The following is a 15,101-nucleotide window of genomic DNA, read 5'->3' on the forward strand; positions in this document are numbered from 1 at the left end:
TGGTACCACATTGTCACTTCCATAATACAGCACTTGCTGATCTCCCTTTTCAACCAGCCTGAGTTTTAAATTCAATTTTAAATTCCGCCCATTCAATTTTTAAATGTTATGGTTTGTTGACTCCAGTTGGCAGGTGTTGAGTCTCTTCCTCCTTTTGCAGAATGTGTTCCCAAGCCTTTTCCCAGAGTGCTCACTGTTAAGAACTTGCATTATTTAAATTGTCTACAATCCTGTGCAATCCTGTTTACCTGGGAGTAAATCCCATTGAACTCCTTGTGGATTCCTTCTGCATAAACATGTCATAGGATTGCATTGTCAACTAGAAGTTTATTATACGTATATTTTCTGTGTGTTTATCTTTGTAATCCAGCCTCTTCCACCATGTTAGTTTTGCTTTAAAAAAATTCTATTGCTTTATTATAAATCGGGAGTCAAATTGCAGTACAATGAAAGGTTCTTGAAATGAGATGATGTATTTAACCCTTGGATCCTTGACCTCACAGCTCCAATTGATAGATCAAATTATCTTAGGTTGCATTTGGTGCTTGGTTCAGGAATTGGAGCGTCAAATCATAATCCTTGAAAAATCCATGATTAGATCTTATGCTATTTTTGAAAATGATTAATAACAGTCATTGGGTTCAACTTTTTTCCTAATGATCCTCCTCTGCTTATTTGTCCTGTGGAGCAAAATCTACAAAACAAATGTAAACAACTGCGGCTTTGGGGAGCAGAAGGTGATTTTCATAGGAAAAACAGCTTGGAAATGGGCCTAAATTTTCCTCTCACCATGAAAATATGACCCTGCACAGCCTTTAAATTACACTTTTAAACAACAGCAGGTTTACACTTTTAAACCAGTCATATCTAGTTACACCTGGAAACACTTCTAAACAATAACACAGATGATGGAGCTGTATAATGCCCAGATGACAGCAGTGGGGCACATTCTTATTTGTTTGGGGGTGAAGCTATTCAAGACCCTGACCAGCCAGTGGAACAGCACAAGCTTCCATTATTCCCTAATAGCTCACATGGTTCTCAGCATCATTTCAGGAGCAGCCCATGTGGCACCTTCACCACTCTTTGAACATTTGTCACTCATTCTTTTGTCCCATCAGTGCCTAAACAACTCCCTGGCTTCATTGTCTATAATCAGCTTTGTCTTAGAACGATGTGCTCCATGGCTCCAGTGCCCCTTAGTCATCCTGCTCTGGATTATTATGGTGGTTGATCATGATAAGCAAACTCTCTTGCTTAGTACTGTACAAAATTCCTTTAATCCAATTGGCAGTATAAATATTGCTAAAGCAACCTCAGGAAAAGCCAGAGGATTTACTTCTGGGATTTGAGCAGAACTTTGTGCAGGCCCATGTATTCTACACACTGAACAAAATTCCATACCCAGGCAACCCGCATTCTGCACCATCAACAGCTGAAATCTGTGACCTGTACAAATTATGCTAGTTGAGCAAATATTGCATAATTACATCCTATTTTGCATAACTAGTGTTTGCATAACTTGTTCTGGTTTTGGCTAATCACTGGAGCAGGGAACCCCTGAAGCTTGCCTGGTAGCCAGTCCCTTCCAGCTTTTGAGATTTCAGTAGGCATTGCCCATATGTAGAGGTGTTGGTTTCTAGTGAGTACAATAGGATTACAGCTGAAATCTTACTGAATACAATGGGCTTACTTCTGAGTAAAGTAAATAACACTGTTTCAAAACCTCTACCCATATGCTTGCAAGCATGTATTCTCAGTTTTAGGAGCTAAAAATGGTTTTTTATAAATGAAAGCTGAGATTTCCTGGAAGTTGAATAATGTACTCATTAGCACATTTTGTGCTACTTAAGAATTGTGGCAAACACAGAGTCCTGAGTATGCAAATAGTTATCACTGCCTACAGATATGAGCTGAAGATGTGAGATGAGGCAGAGGAGGCCAAGACCAGGGTGCATTGCCCTGCATTGCCAATATTCCTGATACTTCCCTGCCCTCTAGAAGAGACTGGGACTTCTAATGATAAAATATTTCTAGGAAAGGTCTTCTTAATGCCATAATTCCAGAGGACGTTTAGCTTTATCTGCATCAGACTTGCACAGAGAGCTGATACAGCTCTACAGTCTCCCCCATAAGGCATATTGGGACCCAGAACTTATTGAGCCTAATCTTGTTGAAAGGAACCCAGGTCACATGACCCCAGGCTCAGCCAAAAATAGGCTCAGCCAGTCTATTGCTTAGCATCTGATGGGAGGTTCTCCTTTCCTGATCCTACTGGTATCTGGCAGTCATTCTTCCGGAGGATGGCAGTGCTCAGTTCCTGCATGAGCTTGTCGCTTATGGATAAGTCTGTCTGGACACTTTTCTTCCTGGTGCAGGCAGCTTGAGTCTCCATGTCAGCTGGTGGTGCTGGAGGGAGGGTCACCAAGGCAGTTAGCTGCTCCTGCTCCCTGTCTGGGGTAGATGGTATTTGGGGCAGCTCAATGTTTCTTTCGGCAGAGACACTCTGAGTCACTCTGTGTTCGGGGAGTTGGTCTGAGAAGAGCTCTGCATCCAGCTCCAGCCAATTAGCTTTCCCTGATGAAGATACTTTTGTTAAGCTGCTCCTAGGTGCTCTGGGAGCTGGGCAGGGAGGCAGTGAGCTGGATACCACCTGCTCTGGGCCAACATTTGGCTTCTTAGTCCGATCCACAGGAGGAAGCGGAGAGGGCCTGACCTCCAGAAAATCCATGCCTGAGAAGTTGCCCACCTCTTCATAGACAGGCTCTGAGTCAATTGTTTCCTGCTGCTCTTCTAGTGAGTCCTGGTGCATTTTCATAGGCTGTGAGAGACCATGAGAAGAAGAAGAGTCAATTGAATGGCCTTGCATCCTAGTTGAGGCTGAAAGAAACATTCCCTGTTTGTTCAGGGCAGCCATTTTCAACCACTGTGCCGTGGCACACTGGTGTGCCGCGAATGGTTCCCAGGTGTGCTGCGGGAATTTGGGAGAGGGTCATTTATCAATAGGACCATTAGGGGACGTGAGTCCCCATTGATAGCACAGTGTGCCTTGTCAATTGTCAAAAAGCTGATGGTGTGCCTTGACCATTTTAGTGCCTTGCCAGTGTGCCGCGAGATGAAAAAAGGTTGAAAATCACTGGTTCAGGGAGTCTGGGCTTTGAACTGGGAACCCTCACTGCCTGAAGCTAGGACCTATCCTGCTGAGATTTCAGAATCTTCTTCAGAAGGGAACATATACTGTGTATCATGCTGGGCAGGCAGTATGAAGCCTTTGCATCCACCTTACCAGGACAATTGAACCTACTGTGCTGCAAGCTTCAGCTCACGTCCACAGTACCTTCAGTAACTGACACTATTCCAGTTCTGGATTCAGGCGCTGAAGCTCCCCAGCTGCAAGCTGGAAAGTCAGGCTAAGCTTGCTTGTCTAACATGCCTCTTCTTGCAAGCAGGGGAGCAGCCACCCTGGGCCTCAGTGCTCCTCAGCCAGAGCAAATGACACATCTTGACAGGGCTAGAGGCAGCCTAACCATGCCATGGATTCTGTTTTTATTGTTAACATTTTCATATTTGATTTTGTTACTCTTACAGCTCAATCCTATCTTGCGCTGGCTGGCCAGGAACCCTGCACTGTATCCAACACAAGATAGGGGTCCAAAGTGGCTCAGCCAGAGGCAAGGGGAAACTCTTCCCCTTACCCCCGGGCAAGCCACCACAGCCCCAATGGGTCTTCTTAGACTTGCGCCAACTCAGGAGAAGGCATAAGTCCAAGGAGAGTGAAGCGGCTTGCAGGCACTCTACGCTGCTCAGGAACAGGGGCTAGGTTCTAGCATATCTGCTGGATCCCAGCACCATCTCCTACTCCCCACCCTCCTGCCCCGGACCGCCCTTCACCCGCCCTCCCCATCCCAGAATGCCTCCCTCCTACCTCTGCCCCTCCCTCTCCAGACCCTTGCATTGGTTGAGCTCGACCAACGCAAGCCTCCCCTTTCAATTCGGTGTGGAGGCTGGATTCAGGCCATCCTGTGTCCTTGAGCTGGCCCAACCAACTCTTGAGGTGGCGCAAACGTGTCTTAAGGCATGTTTGCAACTCTCCTGGGCTGGCTCAAGGGACTTGCAGTGGCCCAAGGCACAGTTTGGATTGCACCCTTAATTGTGTAACCTGCTCCAAAAGGTTTTTACCTGAAGAGTGGGATATGAAGAGCAGGCTAAGGGAAGATCAGATTTGCTTTATGTGCTCCCAGAGCTGGTGGGGTATCCTCCACTGGACTTCCTCATTGACTGTTTTCCTTTGAATGTTAAGCCTCTGCTATTCCAGGCTATGGTGCCCTGCTTTTTGCCCTTATGTTCCTAGGGCCAGACCAAGATACACTTATATCTGCCCCAGGATACCCAGTTGATGCTCTCCCACTAATTAACAAGGGGCAGAATCCACTGTCCCCATCTCCTGCAAAAGTGCCCTTGAAAGGAATGGGAACTGAATAACAGCATTACTCTTCCATAGGGCTTGTGTAGGAAAACTTCCCAGCAGACTTGTATCCCATGGATCAGATCTGTCTCTCTCACTGCACCCTTAATAGTGTCCAAAATCTGCTGTCTGAGGCAGCTGATTCAACCTGCTATCTTGTGGTCCTGGCCTTGCAAAATTATGTGCCCCAGGCCAAGCAAACAAGCCACCGAAGTCAAAAATGGAAAACACTCCTACAATTCCTGGTGCGCCAATCAAAGAGGAAGCTGCCCGAGCTGCTTTTGTGGCCTCCAAGCCACGCTTTTGGAAATGGCATGGGGATACAGCATAAACGAACCCTGACTAAATACTTAATAAATGCAGATACTTACAAAGAACATGGACAGTGTCCTTCGTGTATGCAGGCGGTGCTGAAAACAAAAGAAAGACAAGTAGAAAGAAGAAGCCATCCATGCCAAAGAACAGACAACACAGAAGAACAGAGCCCAGTGCATCTGGGAAGGCCTTCCAGAGCCTGGCAGGGATTTGCAATCCCTGTCCCAAGGTCACCATCCATTCTTTCTACAGACTATTTTCCTGTTTTCTTTCTAGGCCTGCCCCAGCCTGACCCAAGGGCAAATTAGTCACAGGTTAGAAGTATAGGCAGTCATCACCACCTTAACCCACCTGCTGCTTCCTCCTCCATTCATGAGGAGGAGAAAAGGAGAAGACAACAGCAGCTCTCTTAGGGTGCAATCCTAACCCCTTATGTCAGTGCTTTCCAGCACTGACATAAGGGCAATACAGCTCTGAGGTAAGGGAGCAAACATTCCCTTACTTTGAGGAGGCCTCTGTGAGTGACACCCAACTGCAGGATGCAGCACATGTCCCACTGGCACCATTATGCCAATGCTGGAAAGCACTGACATAAGGGGTTAGGATTGCACCCTTAGTCTGCCTGCATGCCTCCCTTCAAGCTTAGAGGTTAGAAGATAAAGACAGCAGCCACCACTTGTATTACACCCGCCCTGGCAGCTTTACCATAGATCAGCAGAGTAGATGTAAGGGGGCATCTAGGAATCTAGGTGAGGTGTTTGCGTAAGTGATTGATGAGTACAGGGTGCCACCTGCACCCAAACCTCCATCAGAGGTAGCTCACCTCATCTTGCCTCACGGCTAGGCTGGCCCTGGGCATACTGTTTACACCCAAAAGGAGAACCAGAAAAAATTACTTGAGATTCCAGCGTTCCCCAGACCGTAGAAAGACTTAGTCAAACTGCTGCAGATCTATTGGCTAGGAAGGACATGCTCTGAAGCCACCAGGCAGATGCCTCATCTTAGCAATTCTACCCAATAAATAAAAATTTCAGGCTCCCACTTCCTTTGGTAATTTGTGAGTGACTATCTGTGTGCATACCCAATGTTTGTTCATCCATGTGTAAATTAATTCCACTTTTAAAGAAGAATTGTCTTCCCCACAGCTGCAACTAAGTCCAGAAGCAGAGCACCAGGCAGTGATTCCTCTTGGGATGTGGCATGAAGTGCAACAGCTTTTCTTAAAACTTATCCCAGGAGGTATAAAGCTGGGGTATGTAAATGCTTTCAGAGCCCAATCCTATCCTTCCCCCCCCCCCCTGCAGCTGCACACAAAACAGGTGTACTGTATCCAGCAAGGGGGGAGGGGAGGATCAGGAGGCTTCAGAGGTAAAAGGGGATTAAAATTCCCTCACGCCTCTGAAAGTCTCCCACTCAGCAGTGGGTCTCCTCAGTTAAGTCACTGGCACAAGTCAAAGGAGAGAAAGGGGGCGGAGGCTGCAGAAAAGGGAGATAAGATCCAGTGTGTGCCATCACCACCAGACCCCCCCCCCCCCCGGTCCCGCAGCCTCCCTGATCCATTCCTCCCCACCTCATTTTGCCCCATCCCGCTGCCTTACTTGCTCTAGCAGATGGCTGGTGATTCACTGGCGAACTGGGAGTACTGCAAGGCAACACAAATCCCGAAATGGCCACTGATAGAGCACAGCGCACTCTGTTGGCAGCCATCTTGCAACAGTGGAACTTGCTTTCACAGTGACAAAAGGCTGTGCACAACAGCCCAATCTTCAATAAGACTAGGCTAAGTTTAGCACAAGGGTTTTGCTGCTTCTTATATGCTCACTTACATTAGCTCTTCTCTGTAAGATGACTGAGAGAAGTCTCTTACCCATATCTGCCCCGTCTCTGGTAAGTACTGCTTTGGTTTATATCTTGTGTACAACACTCACTCCTCCCCATAAGGTTATGCTTCCTATGCACACATGCGCTTACCGCCTCCTTACATGTGCATGTAAGCAGTGCTTTCTTGGGGTCTGACTTTGGGAACAATCCTAACTGGGTCTACTCAGAAGTAAGTCCTATTTTGTTTAGTGGGGCTTACTCTCAGGAAAATGTAGCTAGGATTGCTGCCTTTGTTTCACAGAATAAGTTCAGCAGGAGCAAGATGGAGCAACCTTACCAAGGTTTGATTAGCAGAGAGCATAATGGGATTGGTGCTGTCTCCACGCAGAGGAATCAGAGGCATAGTGCCAAACTTTTGCTTGGCTAGGTCAGAAGAAGAGCGTCGGCGTAAGATGACGGGGCAGATGCTGTCATGCTATACATTGGAAAGGGAGTAATTGTTTCTTGTTATCAGTCACAACATGACATGTTCACCAACATCATACCATCCATGACATGTTTATAACTTACCACCTGAGCTCTCTACATTACGCCTATTAATACCCATGGAGATTTCTTTAAACTTCTATATTGTAATGGCCTGAGATGAAATGTGGTGAAGCCTCCTCCTTTCCTAATAACCATTGGGTGAGCTACTGTGATGTCATGAAATGTTAATGAATATTTTAACTGCTGAGGGAATTTAATAGCTCAGTTTCCATGAAGAAAATGAAAGTTTTCTTCTTCAAGTGAAAGAAAATTTGGCTGAGAAAACTGTCACACAGGTCTCAGGGACAGATTACTCTGTGAGCAATAGGAGGGAACCAAAGACTAGAAAGCTGAGAAGCAAGAGGTCCCAGGAGGTACAATTGACAGGACCTGATTGAAGAAACAGGTACTTGATGGAATAATACATCGGGAAAGCAGAGAGGACACTTCTGAGGAAAAGAGGATGCCAAAGAAAATGGGGTTGCAGAAAAAAAACTAACATGGGCCAGAGGAAAGGAGAAGCTGTATATTGTTGGCAAGAATTTGTGGGAGCAGGAATGCTGGGAAGGCAAGAATGCTATCAGAAGGAAGCAGAACAAAGTAGTGGGATAAAAATCGGGTGGCTTAAGGAAACAATGACTTTCACAATTTTGGCCAGTAGTGTTGTCACCTCCCTACCAAGTGTGTCACCTGGTGTGGCCGCACCCCCCTAGCGACACCACTGCTTAGGCCTCTTTCCTATATAGATGCACTGGCAGCCAATTCTTTCACAAGGAAAAAAAAAACATGACAACTCAAACTTAGCAAAGCAGAGACTAAGCCACGATGTAGTAATCATTTTGCAACAAGGCAAATGCTTATCAACAAACATAAAAAGCAAGAAAGGGGAAAACATCAAAACAGCAACTTGATGCCATCTGACACTTGCAATTGAACACTGCTGAACTGATACAACATGCACATGGGAAGAAACAGAACTGCTCTCATGAAACCTATGCACAGATCCACCAAATGCAGAACACAGATTAGAAGCAAGAGGTGTGTTGTGCAATGCCTCCCAGCTTCCTGTTCCCATCTTTGACCTTCATATAGCTCAGTAAAATAATAGGAACTTCCTTCCTTGAACAAACAAGCTTTCTGTGTTTAAGAGTAGGCAGTAGGAGGTTTCTGACAAGTTCATAAGTAAGATATGAAGGCAACAGTTCTCCCATTTGCTGTCCCCAGCATCTGGTATCTAGAGGTAGCTGCTTGTGAACATGAAGGTTCTGTTTAGAAGCAACCAATAATGATTGCAGTATCTGCCTTCCAAAGGCTGGACTCAGCCAAGGCAAACACATCTGTTCTGTAGTGCCTGGTAAATGGACCGCTGTGAGCTGGTGGTGGGCCGCTGTGAGATACAGGAAGCTGGACTAGATGGGCCTATGGCCTGATCCAGTGGGGCTGTTCTTATGTTCTTAAATGTACACACTGACAACTGCTGCCTTCCACATTTTCTCTAAGATGAATGCTGCAGCTCCATCCCACCCCCTTCCCCGTGCACTGAAGAAGCGATAATTCCTGCTGGTGGAACCTTTCCTATAGATTTGTATGCCAACTCTATATAGGTTTGGAGCCAACAGCAGGGTGGCAGCAGGTAACAGGCAGCCCAATCCTGAGCTGCCCGGCATGCAAGGCTGCCACGGCACCAAAATGACTACTGCAGCATCCAATGCATGCCAGGCAGCCTGCAGCAGCTCCTCAGGGAAAGGGGACATTTGTCCCCTTCCCCGGGTAATGGAAGTAGCCCCACAACGGGGCTACTTAACTCTGCAGCAATTCTTGAGCCAGTACAGAATGAAGGAGTCCTGTGTTGGGCTGCAAGGTCCAACATGGGGCTCGGGATTCGGGGGAACTGGATCCTGCGCCTTCCTGCCCTTCTCCCTCCACCTGCCACACCTCCCCACACTCCACCCATCCCCACCCACTCCAGAATGCCCCCTGTCCCACTCACTTCTCTGCCTCCTAGCAGTCTGGATGAGTGCCGGAACACGGGCCCAGTGCCATAGCTGGCCCAGTGCGGGCTCACGCTGGACTAGCTCTGGCACTCAGCCAGTGGTAAGGCTCGCAAACGTGCTATATAGCATGTTTGCGATAGTGCGTACTGGCACTAAGCCAGCACACTGGGCTCTGGATCAGGCCCTAAGAGCCCAATCCTATGTATGTCTACTCAGAAGTAAGTCCCATTATAGTCAATAAGGCTTACTCCCATGTAACTTCCAGGATAGACTTGTACTCCAAAGATGCCTCTTGGAAGGAAGGACACATGGATTCTGACTGGTGATTAGCGATAGAGTCTTCTTGATAGTGGCACCTGTTTTATGGAATTCCCTCCCTTTTTCTTTTAAGAATGGCTCCGACATCCAGCAAAATCTACAAACATTTCTTTTCCACCAAGCCTTATAATTTCAGTACGATGGTTTTTAGACTGTTGTCTGCTAGCTTTATGGGTGGTTTTCACAGGGTATTTTAGGTGCTGTACTATTTTCTTGTTTGCTGCTGGCTGGGCACTTTTAATGTTTTTAATTTGTATATTATATATCTACAGTATATTATTTTACTGCCTACGTTTGATGTAGTTTAATAGTTTATTATTGTAAGCCACTTTGGGCACACTTTTAGGAGAAAAAAGGACAGACAGTCAGATAGACAGACCATACGTTCTGATAATCAACTCAGGCCTTGCTCCTGCTGCCCTTAACTTCAGAGATGATGGGTATCCACAAGATGTAGGGGGTTTTTTTTGGTAGTGGCACCAATCCATTGGGATGCCAACCTGATTGGCCGGCCCCTGCTCTGCACTTCTGCAGGACACTGTTGAGAGCCAAGCTTTTTTGCTCAGCTTTTGGAGTGTGTGTGGGGGGAGGGGAGGGGGAGCTTTTGATGGTGATGGGGTTGCTAGGATGGGCTTCAATTTACTTTTTTCTTTAAATTTTATTGGTATTCTCTGCCCTGTAAACCACCTTGGGTTGCCCTGTGGCATGAATGAAGAAATAAAATGTTTTAAAACAAAAATAGTGGTTGCACCACTGGACAGCCAATCAGAGTGGGTCACAAGACTGTCTTGTGACTATGAGGTATATATGGGGCAAGCACAGACACCAAGGTGTGGGTTGTTGTGGTGGAGTTTCTATGTGCTGTGCTGCTGGTTTGTGTACTGATTTGGACTGACTTCTCGTGACTGTGACCTGCTGTATCCCTGACTTCTGGACCATATGACTGACTACTCTTCTGCCTGCTCCTTTTACCAATACCTGCTTCTGCAACAAACAAGCCTGTGCCTGCTTCTTTGGCTCTGTTTGGGATTGCCTGCTTCTTGTGCTGTCTTCCTATGCTCCCATGCCACTTTGCTATCGGGAAAGCAAGGGCTATCCTCCCCTGCTGACCTGAGCCTGATTCTCAGGCTCTCTGAAAAACAATGTGTAGCAACACAACCTATTCTACAACTACATTTGTATCCTCAGTAAGGAGACATTAATGGTTTGAGCTAATCTGAATTAACGTTCAAAATTTAAGAAAAAAATGTGGTGCCTTTGAAGTCTCAAGATCAGTTACCCTGCATGGTGTCACCCATACAAGCACAAGAGTCATTCAGTGGCATTATGGGAGGAGGTGCCTTGTTGGAGGAGGGAAATAAACGTTTGTTTCACTTTAATCTCAACATGATGTCAGGAGTAGGATTAATTAGAGCATGGCAGGGTACAGAGTCTCTGTTAACTCTACACCCTGCAGAGCCTATTAACCCCAGCTGCATTCTCCAGCAGAGACAGCAAGATAACAGCCTCTCTGAGCCAAAGCTAGACATGCTGAGGGCAGCCGTGTCTCCTTTGCCCTGTTAGTGTCTAAAGCAGACCCCTTAATTCATTTAGTAAAACGTTTACTGTGAAAAGTATGAACAAATGGTGGAGCTGACTGTGCTCCTTCCTTTGCCTTATTTCCTCATGCTCCATTTCTTCACACATTTATCTCCCAGTCTGACTCTGATACTAGAGGGGAGTTGGGGAGAACAAGTGATAAAATGCAACATGGACGGATAGTTGAGGAGGCAGGGTTAATCTTCCTTCACCTTATATGCACATGTTGTAAAGGTCACATCACAATCCTAACCGCATCTTGTACTGGTGCAGCAACCGCTGCATTGATGCATGCTGTCACAAACGTGGCATAAAGCACATTGCAACAGTGCAGAAGATGAGGCACTGGTGGGCAGACCTGTGCTGTCCCGCTGGCGCCAGATTCAGAAAGCGCTATGCTGGAGCAGGTAAGCTCTGCACTGGTCAGTGAAAGGGCGGGGGGAAGGTGGGGAGGGACGTATCGGGGAGGAAGGAGGGCAAAGACAGGGCAGAGGGTGGGTGAACTGGGCCTGGGAGGCAGGATTGGTGGCACTGGTGCACACTGTATCCTATTCACCTTCTTGGGCCTGAAATCATGACCTAGCTCCACTTGGACTTCTGCTGGTGAATTAGTAGGTGCAGCCAGTGGCATACCTGGGAGGGATCCAGGGGGACCACTTGACCCAGGGGGCACTGCCACCCAGCCATGCCACCCCCCACCTCACTGGTCCTGCCTGCTGCCTCCATTCCAGAGGCCTTTGGAGGGTTGAAACACATTACTTCCTGTTTCTTGGGGAAACCAGAAGTGATGCTTGTATGCTCTTAGAAGGCTTTCTGAGGGTCTTACAAGGCCTTCGGAAGATCAGGGAGACTGCACACAACCTCTCTAGCCCTCCAAAGGCCTCCAGAAAGAAGGCTACAGGTGGGACTGGTGGGTGAGGCGGCAGCCTGGCTAGTGGGATGGGCAGCAGCTTGCGGTCACGGCCCCGGCAGCACTGGGGCCAGGATTGCCAGTGGGTGCAGCTCCAAGTAGACCTGCTGCCCCGGCTTGGGCTTTCTCCGGGGCAAGGGAACAAATGTCCCCTTACCTTGAGGAGTCCTCAAGACTGCTCAGTACCCATGCAGGAGACAGCACAGCCGTGCTGGCCTTGCTGAATTGGTGCTGGTTAGGATTGGGCTGCCAGACTCTTCATCCTGTTTTATATGCCAGGGCAGAAAATACATGAATAACCAATCACAGCTGCCCCAATGCATCTGATCTGACTCTGCTGCTGCATTTTTTCAGAGGATTTCACATAATCATCTGATAGCTTATGTTTCCGATCATCAGGGGGTTGTTTCTCTTTGAGCCCAGGTGATGTGACAGAACTTTCTGGTAATTTAGGAGTTTCAGTAAGAGCAACAGGTATTAACAACTTCTAAGTGACCACTTGCAGAATAAATGCAAAGATGTCCTTATTTGATGGTTGTCATCTAGTTACACAGAACATGAAAAGATGAATAAGCCCATCCTGTGCTCTGTTGTTGAGAGGCAAAATTGGCATATGGACCAAAGCATTATGTACCAAGTTTACCGCTACGTAATAGTTCCTTATTTAGTGTTGAGTTCAAAGATTTTCATTTCACCATTACAGTCAGAAAATTGTTACAAAGCAAAATTCTGTTGTAAAAGGAACAGGCGATTGAAGATGCTTTTTATTATTCCTACCTGGGCTTCATAATTAACACACTAGGGAACTTCATGCTTGTTATCAAAGCCCAGCAGGAAAAGGCTTCACAAGCTCTTTGTTCAACAAAGGCAGGACAGACAAAATACTTCCCCACACCAAAAAAGCCTGCTGTTAAAAATCATTTTGGCAATATCATCCTATCAGTTTTTTTTCTCTCTGCTTGCAAAATATGAGGCCAACTTTGAATTTATTTAAATTATTAAGCATTGCAAATAGCATCTCTGCATGTACACATTTTCAAGGAGATATGAATGTGGGGGGGGAGGGGAGGAAAATTAACTGAAGCAAAGCAAAGCAAAACTCTGGGTGCAACCCACCAAGATGGGTTACTTCACCAGGCCTATTGAAATGAATGAGAGCTGTGCAAGAGTACAACAGTCTCCATCAGAAAGGAAAGAATCTGGGTGATGCAATTTTAAGACCTATAGCAGTCCCTTTGCTAATTCCCCTGTCAGTGATAGATGAACTTTTTCTTCAACTGCCTATCAAAATAAAGGATATTTCGCTAAGGACAAGACATGCCCCCCCTTCAATAAATACACTGAAATGACCTGTTCCTGGGAAGAATGCATCCAACAGATAAGACTCTGACCTGAAAGAAGGAGAGTTAAGCTAGTAGTTAAATTTGGATAACTTTGGACTGAACTTTTAGTATGCTGCAGTGCTCCTCATTACGCACCTGGGCTTTCAAGATGCTGGTGGTCCAGTCCCACAGCTCAGATTGTCCTGCGCATACCAAATACCTGCAGAACAGACATTGTCAGTTACTGCCATACCCAGTGACTTTTGTCCCCTCCTGCACCCTGGTGCAACAGGCAGCAGAAAGGCTAAAAGAGCCTGGGAATGTTTCTGCAGGGAAAAGATTCACAAGAACTTTAGAACTGCTTTAGAACATCTGGACCAAGATCCATCTGAACCAACATTCCATTTCCATCACTAGTCTGCCAGATGTGTCTGGAAGTTTATAAACAGGGCACAATGATGATAGTCACTCACTGTTGTTTTCCTCCTGTATTTCAGGGTCATTTGGTCTTTGAATGTAGTCCCACTTAGCTGCTCTGGTAAAGAGCTGTTGGCAGACCTATCCTTCATGAATCTGTCAATCTTTTCAGGGTTTAAGATGGGAGGAGTCATATACCCTTACCTTTACACTTGAACCTAAAGACCAAACTAATGATGTAAATGGGTGAATCAATCCCTGCCTCTTTACAAATAGCAACTACAGGGAGCAAACCAGATGGATGACAGCAGAGAGGAAGAATTTTTTTAGATTTTCCCCTTTGCATTGTTTTCCTTATGAAAATCTTCTCTCCAATAGATATATCCCAGTAAGCACTTGCCCACATATCCCCTTTCCCCTAAATCACAGTTCTGGTCCAGACCTTCCTGCCCAACACCCAATTTGCAAAACGTTGGAAGAGATGGAGATTCATCTCCATTATTTTATTCAGTTTGGCCTTCAGTCTCTCTGAGTCTGTCTCGTTCAGCTAGATGTACCATAACAAATTCCAAATAGAAACAGGAAATAGAATGCCTTCACCTAACCCAAGAGTAAATGCTGAGGATTTACTATTCACCTGCCACTCTCCCCACACACACAATGCTGGCTCATGGGTATGACTGGCAGTGGGCAGTAGCCAATCAGTGATTTGGTTTGCCCTGTGAAATCGCATCAGTAATAGAAAAAGACCCAAGTCGCTGCTCAAGTAGTTTCCTTCCCCTTCTTTTGTTGTCTTTCTTGTGTCTATATATAGATTGCAACCCGTAGACAGGATGGCATTCATGGGCTATATTGACATTTAAACCGTTCAGGCAATTTCTTTGTGATAGGTTCGTTCCATCCCCCAGGGCTCGAGATGAAAGAAATTGAATGGTATGACTATCCCACTCCCACCTGAAGAATAAGGTGACATAAAGGATACTCACAGTTGCTGTTTTTCCAGGATCAGAGTAAAACCCCATCTATGCAGAGAGGGAAATACAGAATAAGACCAGAATCAAAAAAGACTGAAGACCAAACTAGACATGACTGCCGCAGTTCTGAGTGTTTAAACACGAAACTGTCCGAAAGATGGCTATGTGCATGCCTAATTTTAACAAAAAAGATTGGCATTTATTAGGAGTCCTTCCCCTGCCTCTTTCTGCCTCTCTTCCAGAGCACACTTTTTCCTCCACTTCATGCATTGCACTGTGGTAGATGTGTGCTCTGCATGTTGCTTGTGGCAGGAAGCTGTGGTCAATCCAAGCTCTCCACCACATGTTTTGTTTTGTGCATGCTAAGCCTTCCAAGTACACAATGTGAAGTGGCCCCAACTGATCACCAAGAGATGGAGGGAAGTACAGCAGGTGACATATGAACAGAAAACCACGTGA

At 46.2% G+C, this 15,101-nt stretch overlaps 1 protein-coding gene across 1 annotated transcript in view; it reads right to left on the minus strand.

Moving 5' to 3' along the window:
* Positions 1 to 388: 388 nt before the first annotated feature.
* The window catches only part of ARAP3 (ArfGAP with RhoGAP domain, ankyrin repeat and PH domain 3), a 52,440-nt gene continuing 37,727 nt past the window's right edge, over positions 389 to 15,101 (minus strand). Inside the window, exons 30-34 of the mRNA XM_066623999.1 lie at positions 14,655 to 14,690; positions 13,408 to 13,471; positions 6,939 to 7,076; positions 4,837 to 4,875; positions 389 to 2,821 (exon numbers count right to left, since the gene is read on the minus strand). Coding sequence (XP_066480096.1) covers positions 2,231 to 2,821; positions 4,837 to 4,875; positions 6,939 to 7,076; positions 13,408 to 13,471; positions 14,655 to 14,690 — 868 coding nt within the window. The 3' untranslated portion in view covers positions 389 to 2,230. The remainder of the gene's footprint in view (positions 2,822 to 4,836; positions 4,876 to 6,938; positions 7,077 to 13,407; positions 13,472 to 14,654; positions 14,691 to 15,101) is intronic.

Source organism: Tiliqua scincoides, chromosome 4 (assembly GCF_035046505.1).
Source record: "Tiliqua scincoides isolate rTilSci1 chromosome 4, rTilSci1.hap2, whole genome shotgun sequence".
Taxonomy (NCBI): domain Eukaryota; kingdom Metazoa; phylum Chordata; class Lepidosauria; order Squamata; family Scincidae; genus Tiliqua; species Tiliqua scincoides.